The sequence below is a fragment of the Myodes glareolus genome, chromosome 20, assembly GCF_982192425.1.
Source record: "Myodes glareolus chromosome 20, mMyoGla1.1, whole genome shotgun sequence".
Classification (NCBI taxonomy): domain Eukaryota; kingdom Metazoa; phylum Chordata; class Mammalia; order Rodentia; family Cricetidae; genus Myodes; species Myodes glareolus.
Window position 1 is genome coordinate 7,152,109 of NC_142045.1, and position 19,311 is coordinate 7,171,419.

Below are 19,311 nucleotides of genomic sequence, written 5' to 3' on the forward strand. Positions count from 1 at the left end.
CGCACTGAACGTAACTGAACCGCTGAGAAGGGTCAACAGGAGCCTTCGAGCCTCTGGGGTTTGCAGGGGTAGCAGTGATGAAACCTGGCTGAGAGGTGAGGTACATGCTAACAAAGGAAGAGGCGATTCCTGATCCAACCCGGGAGTAGCTGGGAGGTCAACCTGCGGGAGCGATGTCTGGGCCTCAGGCCTCCCTCCCAGCTCCTTGGTCCAAGGAGACATGACAGAAGACAAAGACTAGGTATAACAGGATGTCAAGTTTATATACAAAGAATATAATGTTTATCTGAAATATTTACAGTGTTGGTTAAAGCAATATTTTTACAACTTCTCCGGGTAAACTACTCCGTATATTACAGGTAAGCTACCATGATTTAATTTGCGAAAATGGAAAAAAAAAATAGAGTAGAAATGCTTTAAACAAAGTTAAACATGCTCAAGCCAGTTTCTAAGACTGTATTTGCTCGTCCTTTATGCGAAGGCTTTCATGCAACGAGGAGTGGCTAATTGTACTTTTAGAAATTGAAGTTCTGTAGCATGCAACGGGCGAAGATAATGAGGGTGTGAAATGAGCGAAGAAGCGTCTCTTGAGACGTAGACGCCGAGGCTGGGACAGAGAAAGATGTCGAGATAACAGCCAGCTTTATCTCAACCAAGTCTGGGACCCACAAGGGTAGACCACAGAGAAAAATGAAACAATTTGCCTGGCATGGCAACCTTAGTGCACAGAACAAACCAACGGACTGACCAGAGAGGGAAAATGCCCCTCGGGTCACGGTACTACTTACTCAAAACTAACCTTAAAACGAGCTGTTTTCAAACTTCATAAAAATAGTCACGATTTTATTAGTTTGGATATTTCTACAAGATCTGGACGGGCTTTCGCTCTATGTGAAAACAGCTATCCGTTCCCGGGGCCTCCTAGGGCCTTATAACTCAGGAAACGTTAGGGATACACACATGCAAGAGGCAGGGCAAGCTGCTCCAAGTTGGGGCCGGAGCTTTCAGGACTGTGCTTAGGAAACCGGAAGTGAGTTCGCAGAGCGGAAGTGATCCACCGAGCCCAGGGCCCACTAGCAAACTAGCATTGCAGCTTGCGGATGCTGCGGGAGATGCGCTTGAATTCTCGCTGGCCCTTCTGCCACCGTTTCACCGAGGTGATCACCAGCTCCCCACCCTGCTTCTGTCCCATGACCAGGTAGGGCGCGTTGATGTCGTTCATCTCCTCACAGGTGCACTGCAGGCTGTCTTTGAGCCACAGCACCGATTTCTTCAGGTCCCTTTCAGACACGCCGTTCAGCTTGTAAATGGTCTTGCTCTTGGTCTCCAGGATGATTTTGGTGTCTCTGTTGATGTAGGTTATCTCCTTCACTTTGATTTTCAGTGCTGCGAAGACAAAGAGGGGCAGGGACAGCACAGAACATGAGTTATGATGAGGGAGAACCGGGTAGAGTGTTAGCTTGGCTGTCTGTCCTGTGCTTGGCCTGTGGGAGGAAGAGGAGAGTCCTATAACCAAAAAGACGAGGGCCTAAAAGACGGGGCTGTGGTCCTGGGGCAGTAGGTGGCTCCATTTCTAAAGTCCCAAAGCATTGGTTGTGGATTTTGCTTCAAATCAGTAATCATTTCAGAGCCTTCAAGTCAGTGAGCTTCTCATACCGAGCTTTTGTGTTGGTAAGCCCCTTGGCATGTGATTCATGCCACCCTCAGCAAACGACTCTTCTAAAGGAGACTCAGCATGGGGAGAAATGCCTAACTCTTGGGTGAAACATGAGTCTCCTAGGCTGCAAAGGTTAAACTGGGTTTATTGTGTCACAGAGGTTTCTGGACAAACCTGTGAGGAAATGGTACCATAGTCACCGCTTTCCGAAGAACAGATTACAAGGGAAGGAGAGTGGACCTAGCAGCTGCTTTTGATTTGGGAAAAGTAACAAGGACGAAAACTATGCAAGTCTCCTTTTTAAGAGCACAACATGTTTAGCCATAAAAGTGTTTTTCTGAAGACTTCATCCTCATGTGCTCTGATTTGCCCGGCCAAGGCCAAGGCATTTACAGATCATGTATGTACTGCTTCCAAAATGTGTATGTAGAGTCATTAGAACGTTGAGACCAAAAAGTATGTTGTTTACTATAAAAGACACGTTTTATAGCCATGAACACTGTGCTTTGGGAAATACACACGCTGGGATTAAATTTCAGGACTCCACACATGCAGGAAAAGGATAGAATTTTCAGGTTAGAAGGGGTCATCCCATTAAAAGCTCATTAGTACCCGAAGATGCAGATTTACAGAAGGGTCCTTGACTTGTACCAGGCCACCCAGGTAGCTGTGTCCCAGCCTAGTCCCCAAACCTCTCTCTGCACTACCGCCGTGTTCTTTCGAGGACATGTCAGATTCCCGTCCTTGTGAAGCACTAAGCTCAACTCTAGTGTGTCCTGAGACTCTCGGTGCCACTGACAGCTGTAACAGATGACACGCGTGTATGACTCCCCAACTTTGATGGGGTTTAATGCATTGTTTAAATTAGTAATAGTGGAGAATTTTGTGTGTGGATGTCTTTGAGGTTTTCTTCTCCTTTTAAAAATAATTCAGACAGGGAATTCAACTGAGCTGACTCTCCAGCCAAAAAGGAAATAATGGGTACTTAACTCAGTAAAACAAGGGTGCTGTGACTTGGTGAATGAGTTTTGTCTGATATGGTTCTCATCTGACCCACAGTGCTGACTCCTTGAAGGAATAAACTGTGTGGAAATGTCACGTTCTTGTGATTCTAATAGGGGATGAGAGGTCACCATAGGAACCAACTGTACAATTAGCAGAGTGTTGTCTCTAATACAGAGGGGGGCCAGGGCAAGGCTTCACCTGGTCAATGGAATACTCTTGAGCGTCAAACACCAGAAATAATATTATTTGGAGCTGGAAATGTATTAACTACCCTTCTTTAGCTCTAAAATATATGTTATGGGGGAGGTGGGATTCTTCCTTAAGACTTGAAGCTGAAATAAAACATAGGGAATTAAAGACCCCAGATAACCTTCTTGCTCTGGAAGGTATGACTGGGGACTCAAGGTGGGGAAGGAGGCACACGTGACAGTCCCCAGCCAGTGGCATGCTGTGTATGGGGGTGGGGGCAGTCAGAGGTGACCATAACCTGCCCTGTGGAGGTAAGGAGGGGCTTTTCATTCCTCTGTTTCAAATGCGTGGTTTGGGTGGGGAGTGCTGTGTGCCTGTCAACTCTGCTCAGCCATTCCATCAGCTGCCTCCGCAAAGAACAGCGACAAAATAGAATACTCCCTCATTGTCCCATAGGGGACAGAGGACAGCGCTCCTGATTGCTCCACCTGATTGCTGCATCGTACAGCACACTCCCACTGCTTCTTTGGCCCAGACCTTCGTACGGCATTTTCCCTCAGTTTGTTTTCTGTGAGGGAAGCCACAGAGCAAGCAAGCGGCGTGTATGCGCATACGTGCGTGTGTGGTCTCCTACATGTATCTGCTTTGGAGTCCCATGAAAGCCAGAAGAGAAATGTTAGGTGTGGTATACAAAGAGCATAAGCTGCCAGGAGAAAAATATTTCAGATTCATAAATTTCATTAAATAATGATCTGCCTTGTGGCAGTCAAGGATGGTGAATTGTAGGACTCTTGAGATGGAACACTGCCCACCGCTGAATCCTGGCCCAGTGATAGTTTGAGGTCTGTGTGTTTGAATACAGATGTAGGAAACCTGGTGGCCCCCAGCGTGACTCCTCCTGTGGGAAAGGACTTGGAACACTAGTGCTGCTGGTCTCCCCCCCCTCGACAGTGTCAAGTCTCTCCTGTGTCAGGGGTATAGGTCAGGAACTGGGCATGGCTCAACCCAGGACACCAGTGTCAGAGACGCAACGGCCTGACATTTCAGGGTGGCAAGGTCATTGTCCACAGGGGCAGCCTGGCCCAGTTTCCCCAGTCGTAAGGGTTTGCTGAGTGTGCAGAAATGTCAATGTGGATCTCTTAGAATCCATGTGGCTTGGTGGACCAGTGGCCTTCTATACTCACCAATAACTTGCAAATTCTGACTGAATAATACCCTTAAGGGATACCCATCCCTCTAAAACAACCAAACATGCCTGTTCATTGGAGGATTAAAACAGCAGTGCATTCTAGGTAAAGTCCTTGGCCACACCTGATTCTGATTCTGGCTTTGCCTCTGTGGCTAGCTCGGCTCCGGCTCCTCCCTTCCCCTGGGGACTTAAGGACGGCAGGTAGGTCCAAGTGGTGTTCTCTGCGAAGAAAGTCTGTTTTTCCTCCTATAACCCCCTTTAGGAGCGTGACTTACTGTTCGAGCTCCGTGGATAACACTGCTCATACATTCATACTTCGTCTGTCCCACGAGCATCACCTAACTGGGAAAACTTTCTTCTTTTCTGACTCTTTGTAAAACGGTGATAAATGTGTCACTCTGTGCTACAAAGAGGGTGGAAATATTTTCATTTGGTGACAGAGCAAGTGTTTATTTGGGGCCAGTTTAGGGGCTGAATCTATTTTGCTGAGGGTCACGCATGCTTTCTCGTTTTTGGCACACCTCTCAAGCAACTGAGAAAGATACACAGCACAGGATTCTGTGCGTTGGCACGCACACACACACAAAAGCTGAAGAGAGATTAGAAGTTAGCCATTGGGCACCGGCAATTTGAGAAATTCCCATTTGATTATTGTTTAAGGAAACAGGGAACATGATCCAGGGTGAGTCAGTACGAGACAGTTAGACATGATGAGAACTGAGAACCAGTCAGTTCCTAGGGAGCAGGCGACGCGATCACGTGCCACCTAGCCACATCTGGAGACTTCATCCTGGTTTACACTTTAACTCTCCCCAGCCAATGAAGCCTGGATGGCTGTGGAGTCTGTGGTGTCCGTGACTTACCAAAATCATTTTTACACAGCGTTTCCATGATATCGTTGTCATCTTCACTTTTAGTTTTGCAGGCTTCACACACCTTCGGAGCTGGAAATGGGAAGAAGGGCTTTAGTGAGTCGGCTTCAACAGGAACAGCAGGCGGCCATTGTCCTCTGTGACCCTGCCTCTGCCTCCTCTATAAAAACAGGGCCCCTCGTTCCTAAGTGCTGCACTTTCTATCTCTGGTTGGGGGAAACAGAATGACTGCACATCCTGCTTAATAGCACTGTCCCCCAAACCAAAAGGGAGTTGTGGACAGTGGATAGGCGGGTGCTGCAAGATGACCCAGACCCAGAAAGGCTGCAGCTTTTCAGTTCATCCATCTCACTCCTGGGGTGAAGTCGGTCATTCCCGAGTATCTGTTTAGAAAGCACCAAAAGATCCAAACCCCAGAGAGATGGGGGAAGATGTCTGACCATAAAGTACGGTAGAGAGATGGTTCTAATCTGCAGGAAGGGCAGAAAACCTCTCCTGCTCAGCAGGGAGCTTGGTCTGGGGGAATCTTTTGCATACATTTTCTCATCTGGGCCAGGCAGGATGGCTAGCGGTGTGCTGTGGGGAACCCGCAGGGCCTGTTTGCATCTTGGAAGCACAGCTTAGTAGTTCCAACAGCCAGCTCTCACTGGCTCCCCTTCACCTTCCGCTTCCTGCCAAGTTTGTGTTTGACTGACTTATTTCATTATTCCCCTCCAGATCCCCGGTACAGGAGCTTGTTGCCTATCCTATGCAAGAAAACAAACCCAGAGACAAGCTGATCCAGAGGAAGGAAAACTTTCTGGGGGCTTTGTCTGAGCAAAGCCAGGGATTCTGTGTCTAAGACTGTTGTAAGAGAACACATGCTCATGAAAAAGAAGAAAACATTTTTCCGCTGATTTATAAATATGCCTGATGTTGTCTTTAAAATTTGAATGCAATTATATAGGTTTTCATTAGTATGCAATTGAATTTTCACACACACACACACACACACACACACACACACACACCCCTTCGTGACTCATAATAGAAAAGATACCCGATTTTAAAAATATCAAAGAGCAGAATTTGCAGGCATACGGGCTTATTTTGAAGGAAGAAAGTGAATTTTGGAGAAAATACCCAGTTTATCAAAAGCAAACCACACAAAACTGCCTCTGCTTTCCCCATCCTGAGAGAAACACTTCCATTGGGGAGGGCTCAGAATGTCTTGAAATGCCACCAACCTGTATTGGTTACTCTGGTATATGTTGGACAAATGTTTGAAAAATGCCAAACATTTGCAATAAATTAGAAACCTAACCAATAAGATGATTGCAGACTCATGGTGCCTGCCAGGAAAGATTGCTAAACAACTTTGTATTTTCTTTAACTAATGATGTCTGCAGGAAAACAATTAGAGATTGAAAGGGAGATGCTGCTGGATCCGGGAGAGGGATTAGGAGCCCCTTTCTATTTTAGAGGGCCTAAATCAGCTCAGACACATTGTATACTTTTTCCTTTCAGGAAAAATAGCAAGCGCCCATGAGGTTTTCATTGCTTTGATGGTGTTTGCCTATGAACTCTCTGTTTTCTAAAAACTTGAGGGAACTCTTTTGCATGATTTTCTCCAGCTAATTAAAACCACTCCTCAGATAAAAGCTGATAGTAACAAAAAGACGAATCCTGGAGATTCCCTTTATCCTCTCTTCCTCCATCACCTGGGCAGTTAAAACCGATATCCAGGGTCCCACTCGCTCCCAGCCAGTCTTCGCTTTATCTCCAAGACCTAATTGGCAAAGGACAAAAAGTAGCTCAAAGGGCGATCAGTGTGTATCGTGTGTTTTTGTCCAGTGGGACAAGAACGTGAAGAGAGGGGCTAAGCAGAATCCTCTGGCCTGGGTGTTCATCCCCAGGACCCGGCCATGCTAAACGCTTTCAGAAGCGTGGCCGCAGAACAAGCATCTCCAAACAAGAACTGACACTTTCGTTTGACTTTCTTAATTCCCAAAGGGGAGCTGTTATATCAGGGAGGGGTAGTGGCACGAGGTGTATGTCTCAAGTTTGGTACACCGTATGGCAGCCGAACAGGGCAGGGAGAGAGCTTCAGTCATCTCTAAGACGGGAACCCCCAGTCGGGACTAACCAAGATGTGGAATGGAGGCTACGGGGTCTCCCCGCCCCCAGTCCTAGCACCTCAGGCTAGTTGGGAGTGGGTGGAACGAAGACTGAAGGCTTACCTTCCTCTGTCGCCGGCAGGAGGTGGTCGCTGCTAGCGAGGGGGATGCAGAGGTCGTTGTCCTGCGGGAAACGGTCGCATTCCAGCATGTCGGGCCAGGGGAAGCCAAAGGCGGACATGACCGGAGCACAGCGATCCTTCACCTGCACGCAGAGAGAATGGCACGGCTGGATAGTCTCGTCTAGGTCGTCTAGGCAGACAGGGGCAAAGAGCGAGCACAGGAACTTCTTGGTGTCTGGGTGGCACTGCTTCATAACCAGCGGAATCCAGGCGCCCGCCTGCTCCAGCACCTCCTTCATGGTCTCGTGGCCCAGCAGGTTGGGCAGCCGCATGTTCTGGTACTCGATGCCGTGGCAGAGCTGCAGGTTGGCCGGGATGGGCTTGCAGTTGCTGCGCTTGTAGGAGAAGTCGGGCTGGCCGAAGAGGAAGAGCCCACGCGCCGAGCCCAGGCAGCAGTGCGAGGCGAGGACTAGCAGCAGCAGCGAGCCAGGGCCCCGCGGCATCGTGGACTTGCGACCCCCGGGGATGGAGGGGGGGCGGAGGCAGCCGAGTCGGGGAAGCGCGAGGCAGCCGGAGGCTGAGTTCGTCCCGGACCGGCTCGCTCTGCTCGTGAGCTCTGGAAAGCCGGCAACACGAGAGCGCGAAGCCGGGTTCTGGGAAGTTGGCGCGGGCAAGGCGCTGCAAGCCCGCGCGCAGCTCCGGGGGGCTCGACCCTGGGGAGCAGAGTGAGCGGCGGTTGGGGCCCAGCCAGAGTTTTCTTGGCCTTTTTTATGCAAATCTGGAGGTGGAGTGGGGAGCAAGGGAGGAGCCAGCCCCGAGTAATCTGAGGAGGCAGGTCACTACTTTCTGGAACTGGTTTTGCGTTAAGAATGCCCCTCACGCGCTAACTGGCAGGAAATTCGGGCTGCGCCCCCACCCCGATGCAGCAGCCGCTCGCTGCGCGCGCGCTCTGGCAACCCCTTTGCTAGCGGACTAGCGAGGCCCCTGCGTCCCACTGCGCGCGAGCGGAGAGTGTGGCCGAGGCGGCGAAAGTTAAGGGCACGCGTGGAGCAAGGCTGGCAGCCTCGCGGCTGGGTCTGGGCTGGAACGGGTTTCACGCCCCGCATGGCCTGCACGCTTATTGATGTGCCGCAGTCCTTGGTATCAGCACTGCGTCCCCGGGAAACCACGAACCGGCAACTCTGGGCTCTTTGTGCCTCAGGGTTCCTTCCAGCCTAGGACTGCATGCTCCAGGAAGCACGGGAGAACTTCGTTTCCTGCAGAAGTGGAGCAGGCTGGCTCGTGAAGTGGATTTCCACTGCCTTTCGATGCATTCTGAGTTATAAAACGTAATAGCAATGATGCATCGAGTTGCTATTTTGCTGGGGTTTTTATAGGATTCTGTCGTTGTAGAGGACTTGCCAGACTCACAAGAGTTTCTCCTTTTTGGAGAAGAGACTTTGCCTTCTGAAGGGATGTCCATACTTGAGGGCAGAACGGGCTCTAAACCATAAAGGGCTCAGGATTGCCTCGGGAGAGGCCACTGAAGCAATAACTGGGCTTATGAATATCTGCTACAGGAGGTTAACAGGTTGAGAAGGTAAAAGGCAGAGAGACTCCTGCCTAGAGGTTCCCAAAAGCGTGTCCTCCGCACACTTGGCTCATACATCCTGTAACAACCAGGGACACCATCCTGGTCACTGGATGTGAGACGCGAACCAACAGGCCATTCTCTGCTCTGTATGACTAGGGAACCTAGTGCCAGAGGGCTGTAAACTGTAAGAGGATGGAGGCTAGCCATGAACAGTAAGGTGCTAGGCCAGGGAGCGAGCATAAGGGGGACTGAGAGACAGTGTGTGGGCTCGCACTCCACGCCCGCGCAGGGATGTGTGTGGGGGTGCTCCTTCTCCCAAACCTACCCCTGATCTTAAGAGCTCTACAGTGGGCTCTTGTAGGTCCTGGGTAAGGACCCCCGGCCCCAGGAAACGATCCGCTTTCATATGTAAGGTAGGTAGGGACATTGCTTCCTGGACACTTAGAGCCTTCAGCAGGCCCTGATCACTGTTGCCCGATTTATGTTCCCATCTTTCTGGAGATGCACTGGGGGCTCAGTGGCCAGCACTTTTTGTGGCCCCTGCAGTTTCTGCGAGGTAATGCCAGCATGAATGCCAATAACATGCTATTTCCTACCCACTCCTGGCAATAGACAACACAGGAGCACTGTCTGAATCTCGAAAGGTCTAGCTTCCATCTTTCTTACTCTCCTGAAGAAAGGTCGGGGCACCTTTTCTGTGTCCAGTCGAAGAGGCCAGAGGCTTAAAGGTCCTCCCCAGATACAAGCTAGTTGAAAATGAGTCACGTAAACACAAACGGGTTAATCAAACAGCTACGCAGAGCCAGGACGCTGAAATGCTAGGACTTGGACCCTGGGATGAGATTCAAGGCTCTCCAATATCCATTACTCGTGGTCCCAAAGCACTCCCATGGGGTCATCTCCCGCCTGCAGACCCCTGAGTGGGAGTTCAAGAAGCCTAAAGTCAATCCGCCTAGTTTGAGTCACTCGCTTTTGTGTTCCCGGCGAGCGGCAGGCTGCCCATGCGCCTGGCGCACTCCCGCGGGCCTAGGCATTGTTTGCAGACCTCGTACCCGTCCCGCTCGCCGCCAGGGGGCGTCCGAAATCGTACGGGAGTCCCCAGTGTCACCGAGAGCAAGGTCTAGCTCCCGGCCGCCTGCTTGCCTGACGGGTGGAAACCCAGGAGGCCTGTCTCAGACCCTTCCAGCTTCGGTGCCACTTGGCCTGGACCCCACCCGGCTCCGGTTGCATTCTCTTCTCCATCTCGAGTCGTGCACCTTTCGTCCACTGTCCGCCAAGCGCCTGTGTGTGTGTGTGTGTGTGTGTGTGTGTGTGTGTGTGAGAGAGAGAGAGAGAGAGAGAGAGAGAGAGAGAGAGAGAGAGAGAGAGAGAGAGAGAGAGGCTCGCCTGCGAGGCCAGCCAGCTGCTGGGGAGCAGGGCATTAGCCTCCAGCAGAGAGTGGACCACAGTCTGTGCGTAAGGCACGGCCCAATGACACTCGGTGACCGTCCCCATGGGGGTTTCTGTGTGAGTTTACGTAGCCCGGAGGCTCGAACTCCTGGAGAAGCACTCAGCTGGCGTGTCTAGGCTAGCCTAGGCTCTTCAGTGCTTCCGGGAGACTCCCTGGTTCACAGGTTTCCTCCCCCTCCTCACAGTTTACGCAAAGCTGCACGCCTTTGCCTCAGAGAGTCCATGTTGAGCCTCTTCTGCCTACTCCCTGCCTACTTCCAGGAAGAGAAGCTACGTTGATTCTCACCTAGTAAGCAAGCAGTGCCTGTACTGTGCCAGTGCAGTACCAGGGGGCAGTGCCAGGCCCCGACATTCTGCTTAGAGGAGGCTGCTAACTGGTCGCCAGTCATAGGTAGGTCCTCTTCCGCCACGCCCCCATACCCCAGTGCGCAGCGAACAACCTCCAACTCAAACTCTGCAGGCCTCAAGAATAGCCCTCGCAGCTCCTGCATTTGGTCCTGCCTCTCCATTTGGTCTTCTCTGCCTTAAGGGCGCTGAAGAATCTGACAGACAAAGAAAGCCTCCCCAGTCTCTCTGCTGCTTGGTTAAACCTTTGCTGATTGCTAGATTTCTGGAGAGGGAAGACCCTTGCTCTCACACTCAGATGCTTAGGGGACCTCCAAGTTTTGGAGCTTGTCGACCCCAGTTCTCCCCAGCCCCCGCGAAGGTCGTGGGGTAGGCTGGATGCAGGGAAAGCGAGCTTCCTCCTGCTCTCGAGAATGGGATTCTGAAAGCCTACCAAAGCCCTGCGAAGGAGTGAAAGCGAGAAAGCCGCGTGTATGCTGGTTTCTTAATTTTCACTATGCAGCTCCCGGCTACGCAGGAGGCAGACTTGAAATGGACACTAATTTCTCACCCCACCCTCCAGTGTTCACGCCACTGGCCTGTCCTTTCTTTACACTGAAGAATGTGGGTGCTAAGTTTCCACTTTCCTTGTTAAAATGCACGGCGGGGGAGAGGGGAGGGGTTAGGCTCGACAGCAGCTTCGGAGCCAAGAATAATAGTGGAGAAGTGCACAGTAGGACAAGCTTGCAAGGAAGATAAAAAGATGCAGCAACTGCCTGATCAATGTCACCTTGTTCCCAGGAATCCTCACTGCCACCTAGCTGGTGGCTGTGATTGTTATATTTAACAAACACCCCCTCACATTTATTTATGGGGGTTGCTGGACCAGAGCATGCCATTGGAGTCGGTTTAGGGAGTCGGTTCTCTCCTTGCACCCTGCGGGTCACAGAGATAAGACTCAGATGGTCAGGCTTGGTGAAAAGCAAACTTACCTTGACGGTCACTGGGAAGGCAAATTAGTGCCTTTTGGGTTGTCATAAGGAAACTGAGGCACAGAAGGGTTAAGCATTGAACCAGGTCGCACAGTAAGTGAGTCTCACTTGGTTTTTACCCACAGGCTTTCCAGAGGAGCGTGTTGTCTTTCTTCTTCGGGATACCAGGCTTCTGGTGCGGCTGCCAGGTGCCAGGGCCAAGTCTTTCTCTAAGATTCGCTGCAGCCATCTGGGGGCGCCATTTCCCAAACCAGAGATTGTCTCTAGTATAGAGATGATTGCTTCCCTCCTCGCCGGGGAAACTTTGAGATCTTTTACACTCTTATCCGTTTGTTCAAGAGGATGGCTTTTGGTGCTTGGAGGAACAAAGACTTCATTTCTCACACTCCGTTTCGTCCTATCACTAGCAAGGACTCGGTCCCCACTCCAGGGGAAGCTTCCTGCGCGGGCACAGGGAAGACAGGCGATAATGCCTGGAAAAGGAAAAGGCGCTTCTCACCCCAGGCATTTCGAGGGGGCGCCCACAGGGCCGGCAACCCGGTGCTTTAAATTTTCGTTTTAAGAATTGGCAAGACTGAAGGCAAAGACGATGCTAACAACTGAACAGAGTCTTTGGGCATACTTCCTTGTTTAAGATTTCAAGGACCTCAGCTCCAACCTAGGAAAACCAGCCAAGGGAACAGACCAGGGAAACTGGCTGCCTGGAGACCTATGAGGTGGGGGGTCAGGCTCACCCGCAGTTTTGACCAGCAGGGACAACAGAGACTTGGGCTGCACTCAGGGGCGTCTGAAGCAATGATACCCTAAGGACAAAACCAAGCTTTTAAATGCCTGACTTGATGGCTACCTCATCACCTGAAGGACCCTGTCGGGAAAGAGCAATAATTGCCAGGGTCTCAGTGAGTCCTGTGGTTGGCAGATTCCAATTATCTGAACACCTGATCCCTCTCTTTCCCAAGTATGGAGAACTTGCTCGTTGACAAAGGTCAAGAAGTCGATGACTGGAAACGGGAGGATCTGAAATAAATAACCAAAGAGGTAGAGACCACTCAGTGGTTAAGAGCACTTGCTCTTGGGGAGCCAGCGGTGGTTGCTGGCATCCACGTTAAGAGTGGTTCACAATTGTCTGTAACTCCTGTTCTTGGACATCTGGTGCCCTCTGCCCTCCACCTGGACTTGCATTCATATGGTGCATATGCCTGCATTCAAGTAAACACAGTTACACATAAAAATTTTTGGTTTTATATTTTAAAAAATGACCCCTGTCTTGAAAATAAAAAAAAAGTAGCTAAAAGAAGCTAGACAGCTTGGGGCTTCCCTAAAGTTCTAGCACAGGGGAGACTGAGGCAGGAGGATTGTCACGAGTTTCAGGCGAGCTTTGGCTACATAGTGAGTTCTAGGCCTGTCTGGACTTCACAACAAAACCCTGTTTCAAATACAAACGCAAAATCAGCAGTAGAAGACCGTTGTTCTACCACGATAAAAATGATTACAGACATGATCCTAGTCTGTAGTGGCCACAGTGCTTTTCCCTGGCCACAGGAAAGTTTGTCATCAGCAGACTGGAGATGGATGAGAGAACTGCATTAGAGAAAGTTCTTCTGAGGGTGGGGAGAGGGTGGTGTGGTGGGGCACACTAGGAAGGCTGTCTGTGCTTGGTAACCTGGAGGGTCCCGGTTCCAGCCCAGCTGTTCTTTCAAGGAGAGAATGGTCCTTGAAACCTTGGAAGACTGGAGCATGGCTTGGTCTTTCTGTACTGTTCCTGCTTAAAACAAACAAACAAACAGACAAAGGCAACAAACCCCAGCAGAGGGAACCTGAGCTGCACATGTGAATGCCTGTCCCAGAGACAGACTTCACACTGGAAAGCTCCGTCATTCTTACTGAGCTATCTGTTCAGCGATGCTGCTCCATATTTTGTAATTTGCCTTTTTGGCTTTTTATAATTGGTACTTTTTTTTTCACAGCCCAAATAAAGACATTTGTCAGAATCATTCAATTGACTCATCAATTTATGACAAGCTCAGCTTTAGTAAGCTGCAGGATTTGGACTGGTCTAAGGGTAAGCATGCAGCGTATGATTTCAGACTACAGTGTCCAGCCCAGGCAGACTTAGCACCCTGGCCGAGTTCACTGGCACTCGGTATTTATAAAGGTTTCATTAGTAAGCCAAATGCTCCCTAATAGTTTGTAAATCTCCAGTTGTACAGGGAGGAGTCAAATATTTCACAGAAACATTTGCAAATGTTAAATTGGGTTCCTGGTCCTTGGCCAGTCTGTGAAGTGTCTAGTGATCCTCTTGGCGGCATTGTGCAAAGTTTTCTGTTGTCTCTTGGTTTCTGTGAAGTTTTCATTTGCTAAAGAGGTTCTCAACAAGTCCCACCCTGGAAGAAAGTCAGTTGCAGAGTGCTTTGAAGCCGATAGTGTATTATCTGGAGGGGCTCAGAAACCCTTCTTTGCTTTCATATTTCTGCATTAAAATGTAAGCTGAACAGGACAGTCTCTGGCTTTCCACAGATAGAGTCTTCTCTGTGGCAAATGCTGGAAACATGTCGGAGAACTCTCTGCTTGTTGGTAGTAAGTTAAAACCTTTGAAATCTGCAAGTCCTTGCTCTACTCAGAGGAAATGGTGCAGCAGGGACCACAAATGGGAAAAGAGAGAGAGGGTAGCTTTGTCTTATACCCAGCTTCAAAACCAGATAAGATCGCTATGTATTTTCATTTTGAAAGTTTTGGAAAATAGTGTTACTCTGTATCATTTCCATTCCCGTGCGAGTTGAAGAAACCGACAGATGATGTAGACATGACAGCGTTGGTCACAGGAAGTTACTATGTCACCACAGGCAGGACAGGTTACCCTCCTTCCCTCCTCAATAACAACACAGCCTAACACTCGAAGGGAATCCCCTCAAGTTCCTGGGGGTTTAATTCCATCCACCCAATCAAAAGACTTCTATCATGTCTGTAGCATTAATTTAAAAACGTTCCTAATTTCAGGAGAACTTTTTTTGGCTCAGTATTGGCAGATAAAAGTGAGATTTCTCTTCTTCATTTACCTTCAGTTGAAGATGACGCAGCTTTTTGAGGACAAAGAATTTCCTAGTCATAAACAGATAATGGAAGATTTTCATGGGGGAGGAATGTGTGCACCCAGGAAGGCAACAATGAAACCAAGACTGATCAATTGCTGGTCCCATCTGAGTAGTGATAAACTCAGTTTTATGGAAGGTCAGAGAAGCCTGTGCAGAGTGTCTTCAGAGGCCCATTCCTTGTCTTCATGTAAGGCCAGCTTAACCTGCCAAGGGGAGATGTTTTTTTGTCTCCTTCATAAACAGCTTTCAGAGAAGAATGTGTCTGCCTTAAAAGCCCTAAGTTGTTTTGAGTTTCCCCAACAAAGAGAAATTATGAGTGTTTGTGGTCACTGTCTGATCTGTCATCACACGCTGTGTACATGTCTGGAAATGTCATACCTCTCCACACATGTGCACAGTTACTGTGGCAGTGAAAAGTGAAACTGTATTTGAATTCCCTAAATTACAATAAATGCACAAGGAGTTTGCCTGGCCCGTGAGGGAAGTGACGTATGCTGAACAATCATTTCCCTCTCCGACAGGTAACTACTGTAGATAGTACAGAAGGAGAATATGCAGACTGGAGAGTATACAGATGTATATACAGAGTACACATAGTCAAACTGTTCACTCAGGGCTTGCTCCTCTTAAAAAGGAATGGTGTTGGACCCTGTGGTTTGTAATCCGCATTTGAAGTTTGAAAAGTTATACTATTTACAATTACAAAGGAGTTAATAGAAATCTCTTTAATTTTACTACCCTGATCTACAAAAAAGAAAAAAAAAATCCCAACGTGTGAACAAGAATGATTCTTTTCCTTTCAAGAGTGAACACACACCAAGTTTCATTAGAAAAAAAATGCAAGCAAAGGGTTTGGGAGACAGCTCAGCCTGTGAAATGCTCGCTACACAAGATGAGACCCTGTGTGTGGATTCTTAGCACCTGTGTAAACCTGAAGGCGGTGGTGTCCCTGTGTAGTCCCTGTGCTGAGGAGGCAGAGGCAGGAGAGTGACGAAGATAGCTGGTGAGCGAGTTCCTGGGCCAGGGAGAGACCCTGCCCCGAGACACGACATGGAGAGCAGTCGAGAAAGGAAAGCGGATATCCATCTCTGTTTCCACACGTGCACGTGTAAACACTTGCAGCTCACACACGTTAATAAAAAATATGAGCAGAAGGTACATTACAGCTTGCAAGAACTTATTATATGTCGAATGGAAACTTATGTCATAATGAACTACCTTTGTGTATCTACTCTAACCATGCCTGCTTCAACCGTGTGCCGCTGTCATGATGGCTGCCCTCTTGCCTGTGCCCCCAAGAGTGCTGCCAACTGCAATGCCTCAGATCTGTGTATTGTGACAGGGATGTTTCTGAATGAGTACCCCCATTGTCTCTATTTCTTCCGGTACAGAAATTTGATCATAATATTTTCTGGCATGTGGACAGATTTGCCAAATCTCAAAAAGAACTTTTCTTGTTTCCCTCAATATGACATTTCCCATACCAACTTGGTTGAAAGGAGGAATTTTTGATTTTTAAATTAAAATTTAAAAAAGCCAATAGAACTTTTCTCTTAACCTCAAAAATGGTGTGGTTAAAATTTGAGAAGGGTTAGTCCTTATTTTTCTGAATCATTTTTTCCCATTCATGTATTTCAAGTATCCCTTTATGCAGACAGGAATGTGCTCTGGGAAGCGGGGCTTTCTAGTTGCCTGGAGAGTGTCCTTGGAAAGCCTAATTTGCTTAGCAGGAGGGTAATGAGGCTGAGCTTTTGCAGTGGCAAGCTTGGCTTTGGGGGTGGCGCTGGCTTTGCTCAGAAGATGTTCCCCAAAGCCCTTTGACAAAGCACCTTCGTGCTGGAAGAAGGGAGTTTGCATGCTGTACCTATCTAGGTTTTGCTTTCGGAATTAGTTTGTCTAAATAAGGTTTTAGACTTTTGAGCTATCATGGGCTGTTCCTTATGCTGCAGGATGGGGCTACTGACCGGTAGGCTGCTTGCTGTCATTCTCTTATATAGAATCAAAGAGATACATTGTGAGTTAGGATTTACGTAAACAATCCACATAGTTTCTTTTCTGTTGCTGTGACAAAGCACCAGGACCGCGGCAATGCAGGAAAGAATGCTTCTAATTGACCTCATAGTTTCAGAGAGTGTGTGTCCGTGATGGCACAGCAAAGGCATGAGACAGGAACAGCTGAGAGCACACATCCTGAGGAGGCAGAGAGAGGAGTGTAGACCAGGCTGGCCTAGAACTCACAGAGGTCTGCCTGCATCTCCCTCCCAAGCGCTGGGATTAAAGGTGTGTTTCACTCTGTCTGGCTGAGAGGAATGCTCTAACTGCTGTCAGTAATTTGAAACCTGCAGTGACACACCTTCAACAAGGCCACACCCCCAATCCTTCCCAAACAGTTCAAACAACAGGAGACCAAGTATTGCAACACATGAGCCTATGAGGACCATTCTCATTCAAACTACCACAAATCTTTCCCGACTGCCCTTGGAACTACATATTAGTAACCATTTTCACAACACTATCATCAAAATGATCTGTAGGCTTTGATAGGGCAAAAAAGTTATTTAAGAAGTTTGGTATATGGCTCAGGTGTCAGCGTAATTTCAGCCATAGATCACATACAATATCAGTCAGGCTGGGCAAGGCTATGCTGCTATAACGATTGCCACTGAACAACAGAAATTTGTTTCTCAGTGCCAAGATTTCTGTTTTCCAGTCTCAGAATTCTCAGGGGCATTATGTTATGGAACTGCTACAGTAAGATCTGCACTCACAGTTACTAGATAGACAGAGAGAGCCCAAGAGCCTATTACTAGATAATAAATACTTCCATTTGGAAGTGGTATATGTCAACTTTACCCACATCTATTGGACAAATCTGTAAGATTTGAGGCCATAAGGCCCTCCAATGCAGATGGGGTACATCCTACGTCGTGGCTATAGGTGGGAAGAAACTATATAGAGGAAGCAGCATGAAGGGCTATTCTATATACACATACATTTCACAACAACAGTTTTGAGTAGTGCTTAAGACACTATTGTTGGGGCTGGAGAGATGGCTCACCACCTCCCAAAAGAACCATTGGCTGAGAACCAAAACTTTAATACATGGGCCTCTATGCGCACTTATCCAAACTGTAGTCAGTCCCCGGTGAGACTTAATAAAATAAAGCACTTAGACAAAGTACACAGTAAGTACTTTACGTATGTGTTATTTATTGTTTTCATTTCGCCAGGCAGGCAGCAGTGCCTTGTGGCAGCTGGCTCCGCCTGCAGGAGCTGCCACTGGGAACTTTACACGTGGACGGAATGAGGTGTTGGGAGACCGACCCGGCTCAATAGCAGAATGGGACTGTTTCCTCAACCGTTAAGGACCGGGTCGGGACCGAAGGCTGCGCTAACGTCGCAGGAAACAAGCCTGACTCACATGCTGAAGAGAAGTCAAGCTCCCTAAATTAGAAAGATCTCCAGTTATTTTTCAAAATGTTGCTGTCATTGGAATTCGGATTGCAAGTCAAAACTGCATTACAAAATAGATGACAAGAAGTTGAAATATTAACTGAGGGGAGCAGTTCGGGCATGCCAAGAAGGATCCTTGTAATTAATCTTCCCTGGTAATCTCATCAGGGATAACCATTGCTAATTAGAAACATGTGCTGTCAACCCATCCAGATTCTAAGCCTGGTGATGGCAGGCGTTCGCCATGCCCCCAAGACCACGGTGGGCTTTGCATACAGCAAGAGTATAATCAGTGTAGTCTGTTAGGGTTCTGTATTCAAAGCTAAACAAGACATCACACACGTAAGGCAGATGCTGAACAGAGGATTTTTCCTGGAATGGGGCCGTTGTCTTTCCCAGTTATTGTCCACGTGGAAAGAGTGAGTTTGGTTCTGACAGTGTGAGCGGCAGCATCTGGAGCTCGGCCTTCTACCCTGGGCTGTGACCTCCTCTTTCAAAAACCATAGACGAATGAATACCTTGTAGAAAATTCTAAGCAGCAAAGGGTGTGACCCTGTGAAATCCACCAGGGCAGTGTGACTAGCACTTTGCACATAAGGTCATTGTATCAGTCTAAACAAAAGACATCGATTTCTCTTTATGTATATATAATGTGCTACCCTTCCTGCCCATCAGTGCTGTTTGACATGGTTCTCTTAATTGTCCATTTAGAAGACTTAAGATGCTTATAGGCAATATCTTGCAATTAATACTCTGTGTAGCTTTTTATTGCAGTAACATAAAAGCTGTCATTTAGACCATTTTTAATTACATAGATAGTTAAGAGATATCTGTATCATATGTTAACTTTTTAAATACGATAACCATTCACCTGGGGGTGTGTACTTATGAGTATGTTAGTCAGCTATTTGTTGCTGTGATAAAATACCTTACGCAACAACTTGAGAAAGAAAGGGTTATTCTTGTCTCCTGGTTTCATCCACCACAGTGGGGAGAATGAAGTTGAACAGATCATGGCAGGAAGCCGGGGAGGGGCAAGATGATGCTAGCTGGCTTTCTCTTTTTCTTCTCTTATTTCGTTAGGACCACCACAGTATAGAATGATGACATGCACATTTTGAATGGATCCTTCCAGACTTAGTCGATTGTTTCTGGAAACCTCACAGACACACCTAGAAGTGTGATTTCCTGGTCCCGAGACACTGCTCAGCCCTGTCAAGTTGTTAAGATTAGCCGCTGTAACTCATTAGCACCTTTATCAAAGAAACGTGGTTACTTTCTGAAGTACTAGGAATTGG

The 19,311-nt window shown here is 48.2% G+C and overlaps 1 protein-coding gene across 1 annotated transcript; it reads right to left on the bottom strand.

The window, feature by feature from the left end:
- Nucleotides 1-238: 238 nt before the first annotated feature.
- Nucleotides 239-7,880, bottom strand: Sfrp2 (secreted frizzled related protein 2). The gene is made up of 3 exons (XM_048424609.3): nt 7,132-7,880; nt 4,904-4,984; nt 239-1,386 (listed from the first exon to the last, which is right to left on the bottom strand). Exons 1-3 carry the CDS (start codon nt 7,631-7,633, stop codon nt 1,082-1,084), a joined length of 888 nt encoding a protein of 295 aa, XP_048280566.1. The 5' UTR covers nt 7,634-7,880; the 3' UTR covers nt 239-1,081.
- Nucleotides 7,881-19,311: the final 11,431 nt, after the last annotated feature.

Bases quoted from the DNA above. Each gene is read 5' to 3' on its own strand.
- Sfrp2 (XM_048424609.3), bottom strand. From the start codon at position 7,633: ATGCCGCGGGGCCCTGGCTCGCTGCTGCTGCTAGTCCTCGCCTCGCAC. The intron at 4,985-7,131 runs GTAAGCCTTCAG...TCCCATTTCCAG, and splicing joins CCTGCCGGCGACAGAGGAAG to CTCCGAAGGTGTGTGAAGCC. The intron at 1,387-4,903 runs GTAAGTCACGGA...TTGTCTTCGCAG, and splicing joins GCTGTGTAAAAATGATTTTG to CACTGAAAATCAAAGTGAAG.